The 21,579-nt window shown below is 46.6% G+C and overlaps 1 protein-coding gene across 8 annotated transcripts in view; it reads left to right on the top strand.

Moving 5' to 3' along the window:
• rab36 (RAB36, member RAS oncogene family) overlaps positions 1–21,579 on the top strand; it is a 188,156-nt gene that overhangs the window by 114,646 nt on the left and 51,931 nt on the right. For all 8 annotated transcript variants that reach the window (XM_070887539.1, XM_070887532.1, XM_070887537.1 and 5 more), the window contains 2 exons: positions 11,797–11,888; positions 19,603–19,668. In XM_070887539.1, the coding sequence (XP_070743640.1) occupies positions 11,797–11,888; positions 19,603–19,668 (158 nt within the window). The remainder of the gene's footprint in view (positions 1–11,796; positions 11,889–19,602; positions 19,669–21,579) is intronic.

Here is a 21,579-nt window from a genome sequence, read left to right as displayed (position 1 = left end):
TGAATTACTGTTTTCAAATCCCTCCATGGCCTGGTATCTCCCTATCTCTGTCATCTCCTCCCCTACAACCCTTCGAGATATCTGTCCCCCTCCAATTCTAGCCTCTTGAGCATCCCTGATTTTAATCGTTCAACCATCAGTGGCCGTGCCTTTGGCTACACAGGCCCTAAGCTCTGGAATTCCCTCCCTAAACCTCTTCGCATCTCTACCTCTCTTTCCTCCTTTAAGACACTCCTTAAAACCTACCTCTTTGACCAAGCTTTTGGTCATCTGCCCTAATATCTCCTTATGTGGCTCGGTGCTAAAGTTTATTTGATATCGCTCCCGTGAAATGCCTTGGGACGTTTTACTACATTAAAGGTGCTATTGTTTTTGTTGTTGTTGGTGGATTTATAGTCTACAATGTGAGGGGGCTGCCGATGTTCTGAATTTATTCATTTTGAATTGCAAGGAGCATCGGTTGCTGGGAGAACTGTACAGGTACAAAAGCAGTACAGCAACTGTGCAGTTGCTTTCGCCTTGCATGTCTGCAGCTGATCAGAAGTTGAGTTTGCGACATTCAGTGCCAGGCTACAAACCTTCATTGATGTAGCAGCCACAAAAATTGGCAGTCGGATGCAGCATTTATGTTTTATGATTTTATATACAGTAGACACCTCAAAGCACTGGAGAAATACCACCAGCGCTGCCTCCGCAAGATCCTGTAAATCCACTGGGAGGATAGATGCACCAACATCAGTATTCTCGCTCAGGCCAACGTCCCCAGCATCGAAGCATTGACCACACTCGACCAGCTCCGTCGGGCCACATTGTCCGCGAGACTCCCTATAAAGTGCTCTACTCGGAACTCCTACACGGCAAGTGAGCCCCAGATGGGCAGAGGAAATGCTTCAAGGACACTCTCAAAGCCTTCTTGATAAAGTGTAACATCTCCACTGGCACCTGGGAATCCCTGGCCCAAGACCACCCAAAGTGAAGGAAAAGCTGAGCACCTCGAGTTTCGTCACCGAGAGCATGCAGATACCAAGCGCAAACAGCGGAAGGAGTGTGCAGCAAACCAGGCTCCCACCCACCCTTTCCTTCAACCACTGTGTGTACCATCTGTTACAGAGACTGTAATTCCTGCATTGGACTGTACAGCCACCAGAGAACTCACTTTGAGTGGAAGCAAGTCTTCCTCGATTTCAAGGGACTGCCTATGATGATGATGATGATGATGATTTATGTTTGCTGCTGCTGGTATTTCATCTCCAGAAGCACAGAGCCTAAATACTGCTGGGGAAGGTAACATCAAAAGGTAAACAGAGTATTCAGGTTGACTCAGTGAGAGATGAATTTGCTCATTTGTAGAAAGACCAAAATCCCTCAAGTGATCTGGGTTAACTAATTGATTCATTCATATTAATTTATCATCCCCACTAAGTGAGACACAGTGAATTATTTTATAATAATGCAGTTGTTATCAGCAAAGTGTGCAGGAGAAAGTGTGACAGGAAAAGCGTGACATCTACAGCAAGTGCATACCATACCCAAGACATCTAATATATCAATAGATATGAATACTGGTGGTGGCTTTAGGGAGTGTATAAAAGGGCAGTGTTTGAAACTGCAAATAATATAATAAATTTGAGTGACTTTGCTTCTTTTTAGTTACAGGCTGCCATTATTTCTGGAGGCAGAGGGATATATTTTGCAGTGATTTACAGCAGTAAGAATCTGTTCAATAGCTGGGTGCGGCAGAGGGAGAGGTGAAGAGTGCAATAGGAGAGCTGTGACCAGGCTCAAGATACGAATTCATGCAGCCACATTTTTGCACCACCAGAAGTTAATACTCAGTGAGGGTAACTGAACCTAACAGGCCTACAGGTACCATAATTGCCAACTTTTGAAATGGGTAAGAGCAATTCCAACCCCAGTTCCAACACTTCGCGCAAAGATTGGAACAGCAGCAGATTATGCAGTCAAATAGGTTGGAATTATTTCTCATGTCCCACTTCATCCAAACATCTGTGACATCAATAAATATATTCTACGGATTTTCTTCGGTTACAAAAATACTCTGCTGGGCTGGGGGCTCTTTGTGCATTCTGTGTCTGCAGGGCTTAGGATATTGTGAATCGTGAGTCCCCAGGTTCGGGATATTGTGAACCGTGAGTCCCCAGAGATCGGGATATTGTGAATCGTGAGTCCCCAGGGCTCGGGATATTGTGAATCGTGACTCCCCAGGGCTCAGGATGTCACGAGTCGTGAGTCCCCAGGGCTCGGGATGTCACGAGTCGTGAGTCCTCAGGGCTCGGGATATTGTGAGTTGTGAGTCCCCAGGGCTCGGGATATTGTGAGTTGTGAGTCCCCAGGGCTCGGGATGTCGTGAATCGTGAGTCCCCAGGTCTCGGGATATTGTGAGTTGTGAGTCCCCAGGGCTCGGGATATTGTGAGTTGTGAGTCCCCAGGGCTCGGGATATTGTGAGTTGTGAGTCCCCAGGGCTCGGGATGTCGTGAATCGTGAGTCCCCAGGTCTCGGGATATTGTGCGTTGTGAGTCCCCAGGGCTCGGGATGTCGTGAATCGTGAGTCCCCAGGGCTCGGGATATTGTGACTCGTGAGTCCCCAGGGCTCGGGATATTGTGACTCGTGAGTCCCCAGGGCTCGGGATATTGTGAGTTGTGAGTCCCCAGGGCTCGGGATATTGTGAGTTGTGAGTCCCCAGGGCTCGGAATGTCGTGAGTTGTGAGTCCCCAGGGCTCGGGATATTGTGAGTTGTGAGTCCCCAGGGCTCGTATATTGTGAGTTGTGAGTCCCCAGGGCTCGGGATATTGTGAGTTGTGAGTCCCCAGGGCTCGGGATATTGTGAGTTGTGAGTCCCCAGGGCTCGGGATATTGTGAGTTGTGAGTCCCCAGGGCTCGGGATGTCGTGAATTGTGAGTCCCCAGGGCTCGGGATATTGTGAATCGTGAGTTCCCAGGGCTCGGGCTATTGTGAATCGTGAGTTCCCAGGGCTCGGGCTATTGTGAGTCGTGAGTCCCCAGGGCTCGGGATATCGTGAGTCCTGAGTCCCCAGGGCTCGGGATGTCGCGAGTCGCGAGTCCCCAGGGCTCGGGATGTTGCGAGTCGTGAGTCCCCAGGGCTCGGGATGTCGCGAGTCGTGAGTCCCCAGGGCTCGGGATATCATGAATCGTGAGTCCCCAGGGCCTGGGTTTTGTGAATCGTGAGTTCCCATGGCTTATTGTGAAATTGAATTTGCAGCTAGTATTCAACTGGCAAAAAATATATACATCACCACAAAGCCAGTGATGTAATTTTAAGCTGAAAGTTACTCACTCATGAGTTTTTCTGTCAGTTTTATTCATAGTGGGCAATAATCACATGCCTGAGCTGTCATTGATACATTCATGGGCAGAGATATTTGTTTTCTCACTGATTGTTGTCCATAGAAATGTTATACAGTTGGTTATGTTTTCAAATAATTTAAAAAGAATCTAGGGAAGAGATAGCTGAGGCATTACTACACATATAATAATTCATTCGGGAAAGGTGTCATGCCAGAGGACTGGCGGATACCTATATTTAGGAAGGGATAGAACATGTCCAGGGAACTATAGACCAGTCAGCTTAATATCGGTGCTGAAAAAATAATGGAATCCCTACTAAAGGGGAAAATAGAAGATCATCTAGAAATCAAAAATATAATAATGAATAGTCAGCATGGATTTCAAAAGGGAAAGTTTTGCTTGACCAACTTCATAGAATTTTTTGAACAGGTAACAGAGAGAGTAGACTATGGTAATGTAATTTATCTAAATTTTGAAAAGGCCTTTGGTAAGGTACCACATAATAGACTGATGAACGAGGTCAGAGAATGTGGAGTCAGGGGACATGTAGCAGAATAGATAGCTAGCTGGCTTCAAGACAGAAAGCAGAGAGTAGGAATAAAGGGTAGCTATTCACAGTGACAGAAGGTGGGTAATGGTATTCCACAAGGATCAGTGCTGGGACCACTGTTGTTCACAATTTATATTAACAATTTAGACTTTGAAATCAAAAAGACAATTTCTAAATTTGTGGATGACACTAAATTGGGGGGGGGGTGGGATAATCAATACTGAGGAGGACTGCAACAAATTACAGGGGGACATTAATAAATTTGAGAATGGGCATATAATTGGTAAATGAAGTTCAACACATAAATGTGAGAATAGGGAGATTACTTATTACTTGGAGGGTACAAGTCTCGTTGGGGTAGAGGAACAAATCATCATAGGCAGTCTTGGAGTACAAATACACAAATCACTAAAAGTTGAGACACAGGTTAGCAAGGCCATAAAAAAGCAAACCAAGCACTAGAATTTATTTCTAGAGATATAGAATTGAAAAGTAGGGAAGTTATGCTAAACCTGTATCACACCTTGGTTAGACCACACTTGGAGTACTGCGTACAGTTCTGGTCACCATATTATAAAAAGGATATAGAGGGTGCAGAGACGATTTACAAGGATGATACCAGAAATGCGAGGGCACACCTATCAGGAAAGGATGAACAGGCTGGGTTTCTTTAATCTTGAAAAAAGAAGGCTGAGTTGACCTAATAGAGGTGTAAAAAATTATGAAAGATTTTGATAGAGTGGATACAGAGAGAATGTTCCCACTTGTGGGGAAGAGCGTAACTAGAGGCTATTACTATAAGATAATCACCAAGAAATCCAACAGGGAATTCAGAAGAAACTTTTTTACCCAGAGAGAGGTGAGAATGTGGAACTCGCTGCTACAGGGAGTAGTTGAGGCAAATAGTGTAGATGCATTTAAGGGGAGTCTCGACAAGCATAGGAGGGAGAAGGGAATAGAGGGTTATGCTGATAGCTTTAGATGAGGAAAGACTGGAGGAGGCTCGAGTGGAGCATAAATGCCAGCATGGACTGTTTGGGCTGAATCGCCTGTTTCTGTGCCATTAATCTAATGTATGTGTAGTATTTCTGTAATGTCACCAACATTTCTAATTTTAAAGCTAATTTGTTGCAGTATCTCTTGCAAACATGGTACGAGGAGAATTCCTGTCTTGAAGCAGTGGGACATGGGAAATAATTCACACATAGAATGATGCAGCACAGAAGGAGGTCATTCAGCCCATCATGCCTGTGCCAAAAGAGTTATTCAATTAGTCCCACTCCCCTGCTCTTTCCCCACAGCCTGATTTTTTTTTTTCTTTTCAAGTATATATCAATTTCCCTTGTGAAAGTTACTATTGAATCTGCTTCCACCACCCTTTCAGGCAGTGTATTCCAGATCACAACAACTCGCTGCTTAAAAATATTTTCCTAATCTCCCCTCTTTTGTCAAAATGGACTCTTGTGAAATCAGCTGTGCTTCTAAACCATGTGTGAAAATCACGATTGAAATTTCAATAACGTCAGCATGATGTTTATAGACTTGGGTATGGTATAAGGCAAATGTCATGGGTATTGCCCCAGACCAAAATTTATTAGGAAAAGAGTCTGGAGGAAGGTATTCAGAGATTGACTTCAACAATGAGGACATGTGGGGGTCGAAACTGGTCTTGGAGAGTAGCAGAAATGGACGGTATCACTTGGCACTGAAGTGATTGGCACTGAACATAGGGCGCAGTGTATAATGTGCGGCCAACGCGATACCCACCATTTTGAGCCTCCCCGAAGACGCATTTCTATCCCGTGCATTTCAAGTTGGATACCAAGATTTATCCTTTGCTCATAACGAGTTACTTTAAGAGGATGTCTACCACCTAAGCAGGCATTTCCTGCTTCTTGACAGGAATAGTCAGATTCTTGGTAAGATGGGAACTATTTTGTTCTGTCTTCACAAAAGCCAAGCACATTTTTGAAATGCATGTGGCGCACTAATATGTGAACTCCACTTCAAGCTGAATAGCCAATAAATCATTATGCTATTTTATGGTTCGTTTAGTTTTGACATCTGAATGAAGCAGCAACCATTCATAATGTCCGATTAGAGTCTGCAGATAAAATACTCATTATTTTCTAGGGACCACTAATTCAATTATCCCATCAGAACAAAACCACTGTATCATGCTGATATAAATATCAAATAGGCTAGCTGCTCTCAAGTAGACAGTTTGGGATGATTTTTGTCTTGCTACTGCCTGTTTATGCCATAAATGGGATGATAGTGGGATGAAAATCATGGGGGGTGGCTTGCCGTCCATTACCAATTTTCATACATACCTCGATTTAGGTGGTCAGCCTGACATTGGTAAGAGGCTGATTTAAAATATTCAAACATGGGTCGACTGATGTTGTTAGGACTCTCAATGCCATGTTCCTGTCAATCACCAGTGCCGCTGCCACTTCCTGAACCCACCCACGCACCAGGGGCAGTGCAGACTGGGAGGCGATTACTCACAAGTGCTATTTAAAGGAATCCCTAGCTGCAGTCAGGGAAAGCTAGAGGCAGGTCGAGTACTCATTTTCTTTCTTCAGTTTCTTGAGCGTTTTGATCCTCATAGAGTTCCATGAATCCATCTCCTTGCTACTGCGTGTGCTCATGAAATGTCACTGCCACTGAACTCTGATACTTTGTTTAACCCCCGCCCTCCACTTTAAGGTGCTACTGTCATCATCATTCTAGGCGGTCCCTCGAACGAGGATGAATTGCTTCCACAAGAGTTCACAGATGTTTCAATAAAGGACCCGATGTTCCAGTGCTGAATTCCAGTTGAGGGGGTGGAAGATACCTATGCGTGGATTTTTTTAACATGTGGTGACCATTGCACATCAGCCACCACACGGGCTCGACAGAGCTAGGTCTTGGTCCAGTGGCAAGGGTTGAACCAGAATGACTGGAGACCAGCTCTGCTGCACGGACCCAGTGTGCACACATATCGCAGTGTGGACTGGTCCGTGCTGCCCCTGGGCCCTTGGCTCTTCTGGGCCCCGTACCCTCATTCGCCGCACTTTCGCCCACGATGTTCCAGGGCCCGGCGCTCCAGCTCTATAGCCCCGACCTACGGTGGTCTCACACAGCTCGGGGTGGCCCATGATTTGGCCATTTGGTCAAGAACACTCACCCATGAGTCTCTTCAAAAGATCCCAGGCTCGCTGTTGCTCCAGCAACACATGCATTCTTACGAAGAATAAAATAAAAGCTAGCATCAAATGAAAGAAAAACATATTCCAAACTGTCCATTTCATCCTCTGTGAACTTACTTTCTAGAAAAGGACCAGAATAGCATGAAGTCCCCCATTAAATCTGATGCTATAAAGCAGCCAATAGCAAAGTGTTACCCGTAATGTGAATCCGCAGGAAAATAATATTAAAGAGTATGGGGAAACAGCAGGAAAATACGACTAGAAGCAGATAACGCTAATGTGGAGCTAGCACAGGCACCACGGAACGAACTTGCATTCTTTCAACATCTCAGCAGGCCTCTCAACCAATTAATTACTCTGGAAATGCAGCCATTAGTGCATAGCAAGGTCCTGCAATAGCAAATGAGATGAATGGACAGTTAATATGCCTTTTGGGGTTGGGAGAACCTGCAATTATTTTAACAGTGCTGAATGACCAATTGAATAGGTAGACGGGACCTCATTTTAGCGTCTCTTCTGACACACAGCATCTCTGACAATGCAGCACTCCGAGTACTGCACTAAAATGACAACCCAGATTCCGTGCTCGCATCCCAGAGCGGGGCCCGAACCCATCACCCTCCCACTCAGAAGTGAGAGTGCTGCCAACTGAGCCAAGCTGACACTTGATGTAAAGAGCCAAATAAGAACATAAGAAATAGGAGCAGGAGTAGGCCATACGGCCCCTCGAGCCTGCTCCGCCATTCAATAAGATCATGGCTGATCCGATCATGGACTCAGCTCCACTTTCCCGCCCGTTCCCCATAACCCCTTATCCCCTTATCGTTTAAGAAACTGCTGGGCACCTGCCTTGTCGGGTTTCCTACTCTCCCAAATGATGAGTTGCCTATAAGCAGCACGATTAGCGCTGGCACCTCACCTGTTCTATTTAAATGCGGCCCATCTACCAAAATCGATTAGGCCCCCTGCTGATGCCATCAGGTAAGTGAGGCAAGTCCACTTCCTGCCCAATCGTCGCCCCATGCCAAAATCAACCCCCTTGTGGCTCATAAAAATGGGATTGTCTTTGAACACATTTGTCACAGTCAATAACACTCCCTTGAAGATACAAATTTTTAACTCTTTCTAAAGTCATATAAAAAGATCTAGTACTGAAATATTCCCTATTTGACATATGATGAAGCATATGGACTACATGGGTAAATTACGAGGAGAGATTACACAAATTATGGTTGAACTTCCTAGAATTTAGAAGGTTGGGGTTGATCAGATCGAAGTTTTCAGGATATTAAGGGGAATAGATAGGGTAGATCGAGAGAAACTATTCCCGCTGGTTGGGGAGTCTAGGACTGGGGGCATAGTCTAAACATTAGAGCCAGGTCTTTCAGGAGTGAAGTTAGGAAACACATCTACACACACAGGGTGGTAGAAGTTTGGAACTCTCTTCTGCAAAGATGCTGGGTCAATTGTTAATTTTAAATCTGAGATTGATAGATTTTTGATAACCAAAGGTATTAAGGGATAAGGGGCAATGGCGGTGTAGTGTGAGCATGCTCACAGGTTTGTGGAGCTGTTGCACTGTGAGTGGCTTAGCTATTCATGTGATGTTCACAAGACTCAATAAAACCCCCAAAGAGCATTCTGGAGACCTTGGCTGGTGTATACTGAAGGGCGCCTCTGAATCTGTCCAGGCACCCGAAGCGCATCTTCAGCATGCCGATGGCTTGTTCAATCACACACGTGGTCTTCATTGGTCTGGTTTCTGACGGGTATCATCAGCCAAGTTTGGAGTGGGTATCCCTTGTCTCCTAGCAGCCACCCCTTAAATCTGATTGCATGTCCTAAGATGTCAGGAAGCTTGGACTGACGCAGGACGAAGGCATCGTGGCAGCTCCCTGACAATGTTCCCTCTTATTTTTGGGGGGTGTGCGTCCCCTTTAGGGGGTTGCGTGGCCTATTCATGCAAAACTTAACAATGAAAAAGCCTGTCCTGGGCTGCGCAGGACGGGCAGAGAGCCTTATAGGGAACATTGCTCCCCAGGGATCTTATGCACACCTGCAGAATATCTTTTTGTGGTTCCACTCCAGCTGCACGTTGATAGAGTGGAAGTCCTTGCGGTTGACGAATATTGCTGGTTGATTGGTGCCATGTGTGTACAGTCCATGGCGCCCTGCAGCTGTGGGAAGCCAGCCAGAGCCGCAAACCTGAATGCCTCCTCATTCTGGCTGGTGTAATCGCAGGCAGAAGTTCATATAAATGTCGGCCCTGGAAAACGAGCCATTAGTCATCTGTCTTCTGAATTTGTCGGCGGCTGACTGGGAGATCCTGGATGTGTCTCCAGCAGATCCCTGGAAGGATCCGGAGCCAAAAACATTGAGGGCGGTGGTGACTTTGACAGCACTGGTATTGCATGGTCACCAGGGAGCAGGTCTTCTCGGAGTCTGTAGATGTCTGCCACCACCTGACATGACATCTTGAGCCTCCTGAGACACCACTGTTCAAACATATCAAGGAAACTCGGCATCTGGCTGTACACCCTTCCGGATAGTGCCTCTCTGTCGCTCCGCCCCCCTCTGCCGCTCCCCACCCCCCCCCATTGCCGCTCCCACCTCCCCTCTGCCGCTCCAACGCTCTCCCCCCTCTGCTGCTCCGCTGCCTCTCCCCCTCTCTGCCGCCTCTCCCCCCTCTGCCGCTCTGCCCCGCTTCGCCGCTCTCCCCCTCTCTGCCGCCTCTCCCCCCTCTGCCGCTCCGCCCCGCTCCGCTGCTCTCCCCCTCTCAGCCGCCTGCCCCCCTCTCCACCCCGCCCCGCCACTCTTCCCCCTCTCTGCCGTCTCCCCCCTCTCTGCCGCTTCGCTCCGCCGCTCTCCCCCTCTCTGCCGTCTTCCCCCCTCTCTGCCGCTTCGCTCCGCCGCTCTCCCCCTCTCAGCCGCCTCTCCCCCTCTGCCGCTGTCCTCTCTGCTGTTCAGCTACAGGTTTCTGAACACTATGCTGATGCTGGTTATTTTGGTCGCCATTCAAGGTCAAGTCTAAGACAGCCAATGCGCCACCTATCCGGATGTGATTGAGAAAATCACCAAAGTGTAGAAAGTAACCTCTATTGCAGTATTTCCATGAGATTGACAGCCCCCTCAATTGCCGTTGTACTCTCGCCATGCCTTCACTGGCGGCTTTCAGGAAGCTCGGGAAATCCGTGGATGCAACGTTAAATTTGAAAGTGAGTTGAAATATTGCTCTAATTGAGCAATTAACATATGTAAATAGGCAAGCTGCCTATCCCTGGGGAATTATGCACAAGGAACAAAATGTGCTGGAGTTAAACTTGGAAGTCAGTGGGTTGGAGCCGGCTTCCCGGCGCGATGACAATTTTTAAACCCCCCCCCCCCCACCTCCCCATCTGCACCCAAACCCACGAGCTCCTCCAGATTACAATTCCCCTCATAGCGTCTGTCGCTTCTTTCGCTCTCATACACAGGGGTGTCTGTATTTCACATTCAAGTTCATCTCAGTGGCATTTTCTTTCCCTGGACTTCCTCATGTGGTTAAAGTGTGGTCTTTGATCCATTTATGATCTCATCTGGGCCAATCAGCAAGGTAGGCATCAAGTGGAATCTCTACAGAGGAGGGAAGGAGGGCGAGGCGAGGCGAGCGAGAGGTCAGCGAGGGTGTTCTTGCACTCCTCCGAAAGATCAGTCATTGGAATGGCATTAGCAGAAGCTCAGTGAGTTGGCAGTGGGTCAGTCAAGGGGTGGTACATGGCCCATGCGTGCAAACACTTCTTGTTTTTCACATAAAGTGAATTTAACTGTTGAAAGCCACTTGTCACGTATGGGGAAAGTCGCCTGATGCTCTGGATGTAGCTGTTTTGCTACTGAACTATTCAGTTAAATTTGAGACTCGCAAGAAATCTGAAAGTATATTCCAGTGGGGAATATCATTGCTCTACGCCTAATCTACATGTCAGCAGAGCACACAAAGATGACTGCCATGGTATACAGGTAGGCAAAGTGGTCCCTATCATTTTCAAGTTCATTAAGTCATCAGGATGCAACACTGCCATTTAGATTAGGCCCCCACTCTTGGGCAGGTGGCCTTCCCATGCCTGAAGTCAGGTGAGTAAAAATGGTGAGGAGCGGGAAGGCATCAGTAATACGGAATGAATCCACCCCCACAACCTGCACCTTTCCTGCCAGGCAGGTGGGGTTACAATTGACCCAATCATCACAGTTGGCCCCCACTGGTTATGACTGTTATTGTTGAGAGTGTTCGCTTGTGCTGAGTCCACATTCTTTTTTAGGCATTAAAGATATGTTTTAATCCCGTTTTTGTCCCCTTTTACTGCCTTGCAACTGTTTGCTATCCTCCTTCAGATGGTAAAATGGGATGATCAAGATGGTCTTTCTTCATTAAAAGCACTCCATTTGGAATAATGTGCACTGAATTCCATCACCTGGTCCAGTGCCTGGGTTGGCTTTTCGAACTACTGCCCCATGGGGTTGGAGAACAATAGGGGTTCACATTGGGTTGCTAACGGGTTCACATTGGGTTGCTAACACCAGTGTTCCATTACAATCGCTGGGCAGGGGTCGGTAATGTTACAAAAACCTTGCTGAATAATCTGAATCAAGGCATCCTCTGTTAAATCCATCCATGTAAACGCACAGATATCTGTTCCTTACTTGCCTGGACACACTCTGACAATTTGTTTTTAATCTTGCTGCAGTGTTACAGATCTGAAGCCTGCCTCCAGTTTAAAGATCAGTTCCATGTTCAAGTTAAATATGCCTGCCAAGAACGACAAAGCAGAAATGTTGGGTAAGTAATTTGAGGCATGCAGTGAAAGGTTGCGAGACTTGGTTCACTCAGATTTTTTTGGAGGATAATTTAATTAAGCGATACAGTGTTCCTTCTGTTGACTCATCTAGCCTGAGTTTAAGGAAAGGGGCTAGTTGATGAATTACTCTTTTCTTTCAATCTTTGTAGGCATTACCTGCTCAACAATTACTCTCCTGAATAAATGGGAGCTTTATTTCAGTTGAGTAACCAATATCAAGTTACTTTAACGGCTGAGACACTCATGACATTATACTGAGAAGATAATATATGACTGGGTTATTTATTCAGCAATGGTGTTTTTAGATGCTGAATTGGATATATACTTGAAAAGTAAAAAAATGCAGGCCTATGGGGAAGAGCAGGGTAGTGGAACTAATTGAATAACCCTTTAGAAGAGTTGGCCCAGGCATTATGGGCTGAATGGCCTCCTTCTGTGCTGTAAAATTCCATGCTTAACAGCAATAACTTTCAAAGTATCTGTTGTGTCTTGAGTAAATTCTCACTTTTATTTAGAAACCTTTAATAGCGGGATGAGTATTGAGCTAGTAAACTGTCCATTCACCTCTGGGATCTGGGTGTGAATCCAGCCCAACTGATGAGATGAAAGTGTCTTCTCTCTGACTGTTCGGAAGCTCCCTTCGTGGAAGATCCTTACACTGATTTCTCATTTTCTCTATAAAGATGTTTAAACGTGCATTAAGCTCAACATTTTTACAATAGAATTATCTTTCATTCTCTGTCCAGTTCCTGTTTCTGTCGTCCTGGAAACCAGTTACCATTTCAAAATTAAACATGGTTCGATTCATAGTAATGCATTATGGCTTGGGCCCTCAAAACTGTCACTAAGCTCATGGTCTACAGGGCTGCAGTAATACCTGCCCTCCTGTATGGCTCAGAAACATGGACCATGTACAGTAGACACCTCAAGTCACTGGAGAAATACCACCAATGATGTCTCAGCAAGATCCTACAAATCCTCTAGGAGGACAGGCGCATCAACCTTAGCATTCTTGGCCAGGCTAACATCCCCTGCATTGAAGCACTGACCACACTTGATCAGCTCTGCTGGGCAGGCCACATAGTTCGCATAAAAACATAGAAACATAGAAAACAGGTGCAGGAGTAGGCCATTCGACCCTTCGAGCCTGCACCACCATTTAATATGATCATGGCTGATCTATCACCTCAGTACCTCTTACCCGCTTTCTCTCCATACCCCTTGATCCCTTTAGCTGTAAGGGCTCCAGCTAACTCCCTCTTGAATATATCCAATGAACTGGCATCAACGACTCTCTGCGGCAGGGAATTCCACAGGTTAAAAACTCTCTGAATGAAGAAATGTCTCCTCATCTCAGTCCTAAATGGCCTACTCTTATCCTAAGACTATGTCCCCTGGTTGTGGACTTCCCCAACATCGGGAACATTCTTCCCGCATCTAACCTGTCCAGTCCTGTCAGAATCTTATACATTTCTATGAGATCCCCTCTCATCCTTCTAAACTCCAGTGAATAAAGTCCAAGTTGATCCAGTTTCTCCTCATATGTCAATCCAGCCATCCCTGGAATCAGTCTGGTGAACCTTCGCTGTACTCCCTCAATAGCAAGAATGTCCTTCCTCAGATTAGGAGACCAAAACTGAACACAATATTCCAGGTGAGGCCTCACCAAGGCCTTGTACAATTGCAGTAAGATCTCCCTGCTCCTATACTCAAATCCCCTAGCTATGAAGGCCACCATGCCATTTGCCTTTTTCACCGCCTGCTGTACCTGCATGCCAACTTTCAATGACTGATGAATCATGACACCCAGGTCTCGTTGCACCTCCCCTTTTCCGAATCTGCCGCCATTCAGATAATATTCTGCCTTCGTGTTTTTGCCACCAAAGTAGATAACCTCACATTTATCCACATTATACTGCATCTGCCATGTATTTGCCCACTCACTTAACCTGTCCAAATCACCCTGCAGCTTCTTAGCATCCTCCTCACAGCTCACACCGCCACCCAGTTTAGTGTCATCTGCAAACTTGGCCAGCAATGAGCCATGCGGTACTCCAATAGTCACTGCCTGCCATTCTGAAAAGGACCCGTTTATCCCTACTCTCTGCTCCCTGCCTGCCAACCAATTCTCTATCCACGCCAGTACATTACCCCCACACCATGTGCCTTGATCTTGTACACCAATCTCTTATGTGGGACCTTGTCAAAGGCCTTTTGAAAGTCCAAATACACCACATCCATGGGTTCTCCCTTGTCCATTCTACTAGTTACATCCTCAAAAAATTCCAGAAGATTGGTCAAGCATGATTTCCCTTTCATAAATCCACACTGACTTGGACTGATCCTGTCACCGCTTTCCAAATATGCTGCTATTTCATCCTTAATAATTGATTCCAACATTTTTCCCACTACTGATGTCAGACTAACTGGTCTATAATTACCCGTTTTCTCTCTCCCTCCTTTTTTTAAAAAGTGGTGTTACATTAGTCACCCCCCAGTCCATAGGAACTGATCCAGTGTCGATAGACTGTTAGAAAATGATCACCAATGCATCCACTATTTCTAGGGCCACCTCCTTAAGTACTCTGGAATGCAGACAATCAGGCCCCGGGAATTTATCGGCCTTCAATCCCATCAATTTCCCTAACACAATTTCGTGCCTAATAAGGATATCCTTCAGTTCCTCCTTCTCACTAGACCCTCGGTCCCCTAGTACATCTGGAAGGTCATTTGTGTCTTCCTTCGTGAAGACAGAACCAAAGCATTTGTTCAACTGGTCTGCCATTTCTTTGTTCCCCATTATTAATTCACCTGAGACCGACTGCAAGGGACCTACATTTGTCTTCACTAATCTTTTTCTCTTCACATATTTATAGCATGCCTGACATGATACTCCCAAAGCAAGCACTCTACTTGGAACTCCTTTATGGCAAACGAGCCAAACGTGGGCAGCGGAAACGTTACAAGGTTGCTGAGAATGACATGAATAGCACAGTTAGTGAGTTGGTCTTACCGCAGGTAAAGGGTCCACAGCCAGATAGGGAATGGAAGGCCAACAGGAAGAGCAGTGCAAGGAAGGTAGTGCAGGGATCCCCTGCGGTCATCCCCCTGTAAAACAGATACACCGCTTTGAGTACTGTTGAGGGGGATGACTCATCACGGGGGAGCAGCAGCAGCCAAATTCATGGCACCGTGGCTGGCTCTGCTGCATAGGAGGGCAGGAAAAAGAGTGGGAGAGCGACAGTGATAGGGGATTCAATTGTAAGGGGAATAGACAGGTGTTTCTGTGGCCACAACCGAGACTCCAGGATGGTATGTTGCCTTCCTGGTGCAAGGGTCAAGGATATCTCGGAGCGGGTGCAGGACATTCTGAAAAGGGAGGGTGAACAGCCAGTTGTCGTGGTGCACATTGGTACCAACGATATACGTAAAAAACGGAATGAGGTGCTATGAGACAAATTTAAGGAGCTAGGAGCTAAATTTAAAAAGTAGGACCTCAAAAGTAGTAATCTTGGGATTGCTACCAGTGCCCCGTGCTAGTCAGAGTCGGAATCGCGGGATAGCTCGGATGAATACGTAGCTTGAGCAGTGGTGCAGCAGGGAGGGATTCAAATTCCTGCGGCATTGGAACCGGTTCTGGGAGAGGTGGGACCAGTACAAACCGGACGGTCTGCACCTAGGCAGGACTGGAACCAATGTCCAAGGAGGAGTGTTTGCTAGTGCTGTTGGGGAGGAGTTAAACTAATATGGCAGGGGGATGGGAACCAATGCAGGGAAACAAAATGGAGACAGAAGCAAAAGACAGAAAGTAAATGAGTAAAAGTGGAGGACAGAGAAACCCAAAAAACAAAAGGGGCCACTTTGCAGCAACATTCTAAAGGGTCTAAATGTGATAAAATGGCAAGACTGAAGGCTCTGTGCCTGAATGCGAGGAGTATTCGGAATAAGGTGGACGAATTAACTGTGCAGATGGCAGTTAATGGATACGATGTGGTTGGCATCACGGAGACATGGCTCCAGGGTGACCAAGGCTGGGAACTCAACATCCAAAAGTATTCAACACTGAGGAAGGAGAGACAGAAAGGAAAAGGAGGCGGGGTGGCGTTGCTGGTGAAAGAAGAAATTAATGCAATTGTAAGGAAAGACATTAGCTTGGATGATGTGGAATCGGTATGGATGGAGCTACGGAATACCAAGGGGCAGAAAACGCTAGTGGGAGTTGTGTACAGACCTCCAAACAGTCGTAGTGATGTTGGGGAGGGCATCAAACAGGAAATTAGGGGTGCATGCAATAAATGTGCAGCAGTTATCATGGGTGACTTTTAATATGCATATAGATTGATCTAACCAAACTGGAAGCAGTACAGTGGAGGAGGATTTCCTGGAGTGCATAAGGGATGGTTTTCTAGACCAATATGTCGAGGAACCAACTAGGGGGGAGGCCATCTTAGACTGGGTGTTGTGTAATGAGAGAGGATTAATTAACAATCTCGTTGTGCGAGGCCTCTTGGGGAAGAGTGACCATAATATGATGGAATTCTATATTAGGATGGAGATTGAAATGGTTAATTCAGAGACCATGGTCCAGAACTTAAAGAAGGGTAACTTTGAAGGTATGAGGCGTGAATTGGCTGGGATTGATTGGCGAATGATACTTAAGGGGTTGACAGTGGATGGGCAATGGCAGACATTTAGAGACCGCATGGATGAACTACAACAATTGTACATTCCTGTCTGGCGTAAAAATTAAAAAGGGAAGGTGGCTCAACCGTGGCTATCAAGGGAAATCAGGGATAGTATTAAAGCCAAGGAAGTGGCATACAAATTGGCCAGAAATAGCAGCGAACCCGGGGACTGGGGGAAATTTAGAACTTGGCAAAGGAGGACAAAGGGTTTGATTAGGGCAGGGAAAATAGAGTACGAGAGGAAGCTTGCAGGGAACATTAAAATGGACTGCAAAAGCTTTTATAGATATGTAAAGAGAAAATGTTAGTAAAGACAAACGTAGGTCCCCTGCAGTCAGAATCAGGGGAAGTCATAACTGGGAACAAAGAAGTGGCAGACCAACTGAAGAAGTGCTTTGGTTCGGTATTCACTAAGGAGGACACAAACAACCTTCCGGATATAAAAGGGGTCAGAGGGTCGAGTGAGAAGGAGGAACTGAGGGAAATCCTTATTAGTCGGGAAATTGTGTTGGGGAAATTGATAGGATTGAAGGCCGATAAATCCTCAGGGCCTGATGGTCTGCATCCCAGAGTACTTAAGGAGGTGGCCTTGGAAATAGCGGATGCATTGACAGTCATTTTCCAACATTCCATAGACTCTGGATCAGTTCCTATGGAGTGGAGGGTAGCCAATGTAACCCCACTTTTTAAAAAAGGAGGGAGAGAGAAAACAGGGAATTATGGACCTGTCAGCCTGACATCGGTAGTGGGTAAAATGATGGAATCAATTATTAAGGATGTCATAGCAGCGCATTTGGAAAGAGGTGACATGATAGGTCCAAGTCAGCATGGATTTGTGAAAGGGAAATCATGCTTGACAAATCTTCTGGAATTTTTTGAGGATGTTTCCAGTAGAGTGGACAAGGGAGAACCAGTTGATGTGGTGTACTTGGACTTCCAGAAGGCTTTCAACAAGGTCCCACACAAGAGATTAGTGTGCAAAGTTAAAGCACATGGGATTGGGGATAGTGTGCTCACGTGGATTGAGAATTGGTTGGCAGACAGAAAGCAAAGAGTAGGAGTAAATGGGTACTTTTCAGAATGGCAGGCAGTGACTAGTGGGGTACCGCAAGGTTCTGTGCTGGGGCCCCAGCTGTTTACATTGTACATTCATGATTTAGATGAGGGGATTAAATGTAGTATCTCCAAATTTGCGGATGACACTAAGTTGGGTGGCAGTGTGAGCTGCGAGGAGGATGCAATGAGGCTGCAGAGTGACTTGGATAGGTTAGGTGTTACTACAGTTGTAAGGGCCTTGGTGAGGCCACACCTGAATTATTGTGTACAGTTTTGGTCTCCTAACTTGAGGAAGGACGTTCTTGCTATTGAGGAAGTGCAGCGAAGGTTCACCAGACTGATTCCCGGGATGGCTGGACTGACATATCAAGAAAGACTGGATCAACTTGGCTTGTATTCACTGGAGTTCAGAAGAATGAGAGGGGACCTCATAGAAACGTTTAAAATTCCAACTGGGTTAGACAAGTTAGATGCAGGAAGAATGTTCCCAATGTTGGGGAAGTCCAGAACCAGGGGTCACAGTCTAAGGATAAGGGGTAAGCCATTTAGGACAGAGATGAGGAGAAACATCTTCACCCAGAGAGTGGTGAACCTGTGGAATTCTCTACCACAGAAAGTTGTTGAGGCCAATTCACTAAATATATTCAAAAAAGAGTTAGATGAAGTCCTTACTACTAGGGGGATCAAGGGGTATGGCGAGAAAGCAGGAATGGGGTACTGAAGTTGCATGTTCAGCCATGCACTCATTGAATGGCGGTGCAGGCTCGAAGGGCTGAATGGCCTACTCCTGCATCTATTTTCTATGTTTCTATGTTTCTAAGTACAACCTCAAAGCCTCCCTGATAAAGTGCAACATCCCCACTGATACCTGGGAGTCCCTGGCCAAAGACCGCCCTAAGTGGAGGAAGTGCATCTGGGAGGGCGCTGAGCACCTCGAGGCTCATCACCGAGAGTGTGCAAATATCAAGCGCAGTCAGTGGAAAGAGCGTGCGGCAAACCAGTCCCACCCATCCCTTCCCTCAACGACTATCTGTCCCACCTGTGACAGGGACTGTGGTTCTCGTATTGGACCGTACAGCCACCAAAGAACTCATTTTAAGAGTGGAAGCAAGTCTTCCTCGATTCCGAGGGACTGCCTATGATGATGATTGTTATGTATTTAACCCCTGGTAACCTGTATCACACCACCACCAGAGGGCCTACCTGTTGGAGTCCCAAGAGATCCAAGCATCCTTTGGGAGCACTGTATATAAGCAGACCACCACGAGGTACCTGCACTCTGGAGTCTTATTAAAGGAGCTCAGGTCACACTTACTCATTGCTCACAGTACTCAGTTTCATCCTTTATTATGAGCGTATCAATGATGATATCTGATTCCTTCCCACAAATTTAGCTTGTGGTAATCATACCAGAAGTAGGGTTACCAAATTACCACCAAAATAATCAAAAGTAACAGCTAAAAGCCGAAATTGGACAGTAAGGACCAGAGTCCCGATTCATTATTGATTGCTTCACTGTCTCAGCTTTCTTTCTTTCCCCATGAAATGAAGCACATTACTTGGGTACAGTTTTTTAGGAGTACTTTTTATCAATATTTGGACATGTATATGCTTATGGCCGTTTTGCTAAAAAAAATATTAATATTAATACTAATACCCCACGCTTGCATGGGAGCTTTAACATCATGAAAAGTCCCAGGGTGCTCCATAAAGTGGGGACTGAGCTGAGCAGGCATTGGGGGGGTTTGCCCAAAGGCACGCTTGGAGAGGTAGGTTTTCTGGGAACCTGTTTGAAGGTGTGGGGAGATGCGCTAAGGCGGAGGGGTCTAATGGGTGGGTGAGGTGCAAGGAACAGGGAGGTCGATTAGACCAGGGATAAAGAATGGAAGGTACAAGCTGGATCAAAAGCTACTTCACATAACAGTGAAGCTTTGTTATGTCGTTGTCCCTACAGACTCAAAATGTCAAAGGTGGTGGTGGTTGGGGACCTATATGTGGGGAAGACATGCCTTATTAACAGGTGAGTGTTTACTTTTCCCCATTTATTATAAACTGAATCTGAAATAAATCTAATGTGCTTAAATTGCACAAACACCAAGTTATTTTTGTGCAATTGAAGAAAAGTAGAAATAATTATGTGGCCCATCACCAATTTAATTACTTCTTCGAGTGTAATCCAATCCAATTAAGTATTTTTGAAGTATTGTTACGATTGTAATATAGGGAAACATGGCAACCAACATGCACACTGCAAGATTCAACAAACTCTAATAGATAATGACCAGATAATCTGTTTTAGTGATGTTGTTTGAGGGATAACTGTTGGTCAAGGCATGGGGAGAATTCCCCTGCTCTTCTTCGAAATAGTGCCACGGGATTATTTACATCCACCTGAGAGGGCAGATGGGGCCTCGATTTAACGTCTCATCCCAAATAGGGCACCTCTGACCGTGCAGCACTCCCTCAGCACTGCACTGAGGTGTCAGCCTAGATTGTAAGTGCTCAGATCTCTGGAGTTGGGTATGAACCCATGACCTTTTGACTCGGAGACAAGAGTGCTACCCACTGAGCCATGGCTGGCACAACCACAACGCAATAAATGACTGGTTAATCAGTTATCTTTTGGTGGCAGCTGAAGGAGGAATGGTCACCAGGACAACTTCTTCGAGCACGGTCGTGTCAGGGATCACGGGGAGGGGGGTGGGCGTGGGGGAGTTGGCAGGGATCGGCCGGGCGGGCGGCCAAGGATCGGGGATCGGCAGCGTAGGGGGTGGCCTTTCTCGACCACTTGAACAGGAAGGCAGACTTTTGTTTTAGCAATCCAGCCCTTGCTCACCATTATGCTGGAGTGTTAGTATGATGAGCTGATCACCTGTTGCGGAGTTCCACCTCACAACATGCAGAGCACTCCGTGGCAGTGGAATATGCAGTGGAATCCCAAATGCTTCACAATCAAGGTTGCCTGAGTGAGTATCGAGGAAAACTCATGGAACAGCACAGTTTTGGCCCTGTGTTGTGCCTGCCTAGCACAACAGACTTAGGCCTGAATTTTCCTCAAAACACAAAACAGGAGGGTTTGGAGTGCGGGGGGTAGTTAAATTGTTAAAAATAGGATTCCTGACCTGATCCCACCTCCAACAGCCCACTTCCAGTTTGAATGGAGGTGGGACGGGGGGTGGGTGACCAACCCGCTCCCAGGGGGCGGTACACCAATTTAAATATTTTTTCACCTCCACTTTGAATTTAACTGCACCCGGCAGTTAAAGCTACCTACCTCCTGGATACAGGGTCTATACCTAACCCATCCCCCTGTGATCAGAGATTCCACCATGAGGCTTCTGATCACCCCCTCCCCCGCCCCCCAGGGCTCCAATCCCCACCGATGATGCTGAGGCCTGCCATATTCCTCCAGTGGCCGGCCCCTATCCCCTCTAACCCCCTGCTGAAACCCCCCCCCCCGCCAATCCCCGATCTCTGGCTGCCCCCCTGACCCCCACCGATCATAGCTGACTGCTGGACTCCACCCCACCCCGCCCCAACCGAATCCTGCGATCGCCGACACCGCCCCCCCCGCCCTCCCCTGGACCAAACCCTTGCTCCCTCTCTGCAGCCTCTCAATCTGGCTGGCTGTGAGCGGCCTCCCGGGTTTCCCGCTCGCTCCAGAGACCACCCCCCACCCCCAACCCATCTACCTGCGGAATTCTGGCCTTAGAATAAATTTTGTTGAGCATGTTTGCTCGCCACCATTTTAAGCTCTACTTGCAGAGTATTACCATGCTGTTACACTGCTGTTCTTGTGTTGCTCCAGTCTTGATGTGAAAGCAGCTATGTAACTCAGCTGTCATAGCCACATCTTTCTCCCAAGTGCACTAAAGGCTCTCTGTAGTAGGTGGTCTGTCACCAATTCAACCTCAAGCTGGATGCACATTAA

Source organism: Pristiophorus japonicus, chromosome 8 (genome assembly GCF_044704955.1).
Source record: "Pristiophorus japonicus isolate sPriJap1 chromosome 8, sPriJap1.hap1, whole genome shotgun sequence".
Taxonomy (NCBI): domain Eukaryota; kingdom Metazoa; phylum Chordata; class Chondrichthyes; family Pristiophoridae; genus Pristiophorus; species Pristiophorus japonicus.
The sequence above is the reverse complement of the archived record's forward strand: the minus strand, read 5'-3'. Positions and strand labels throughout refer to the sequence as shown.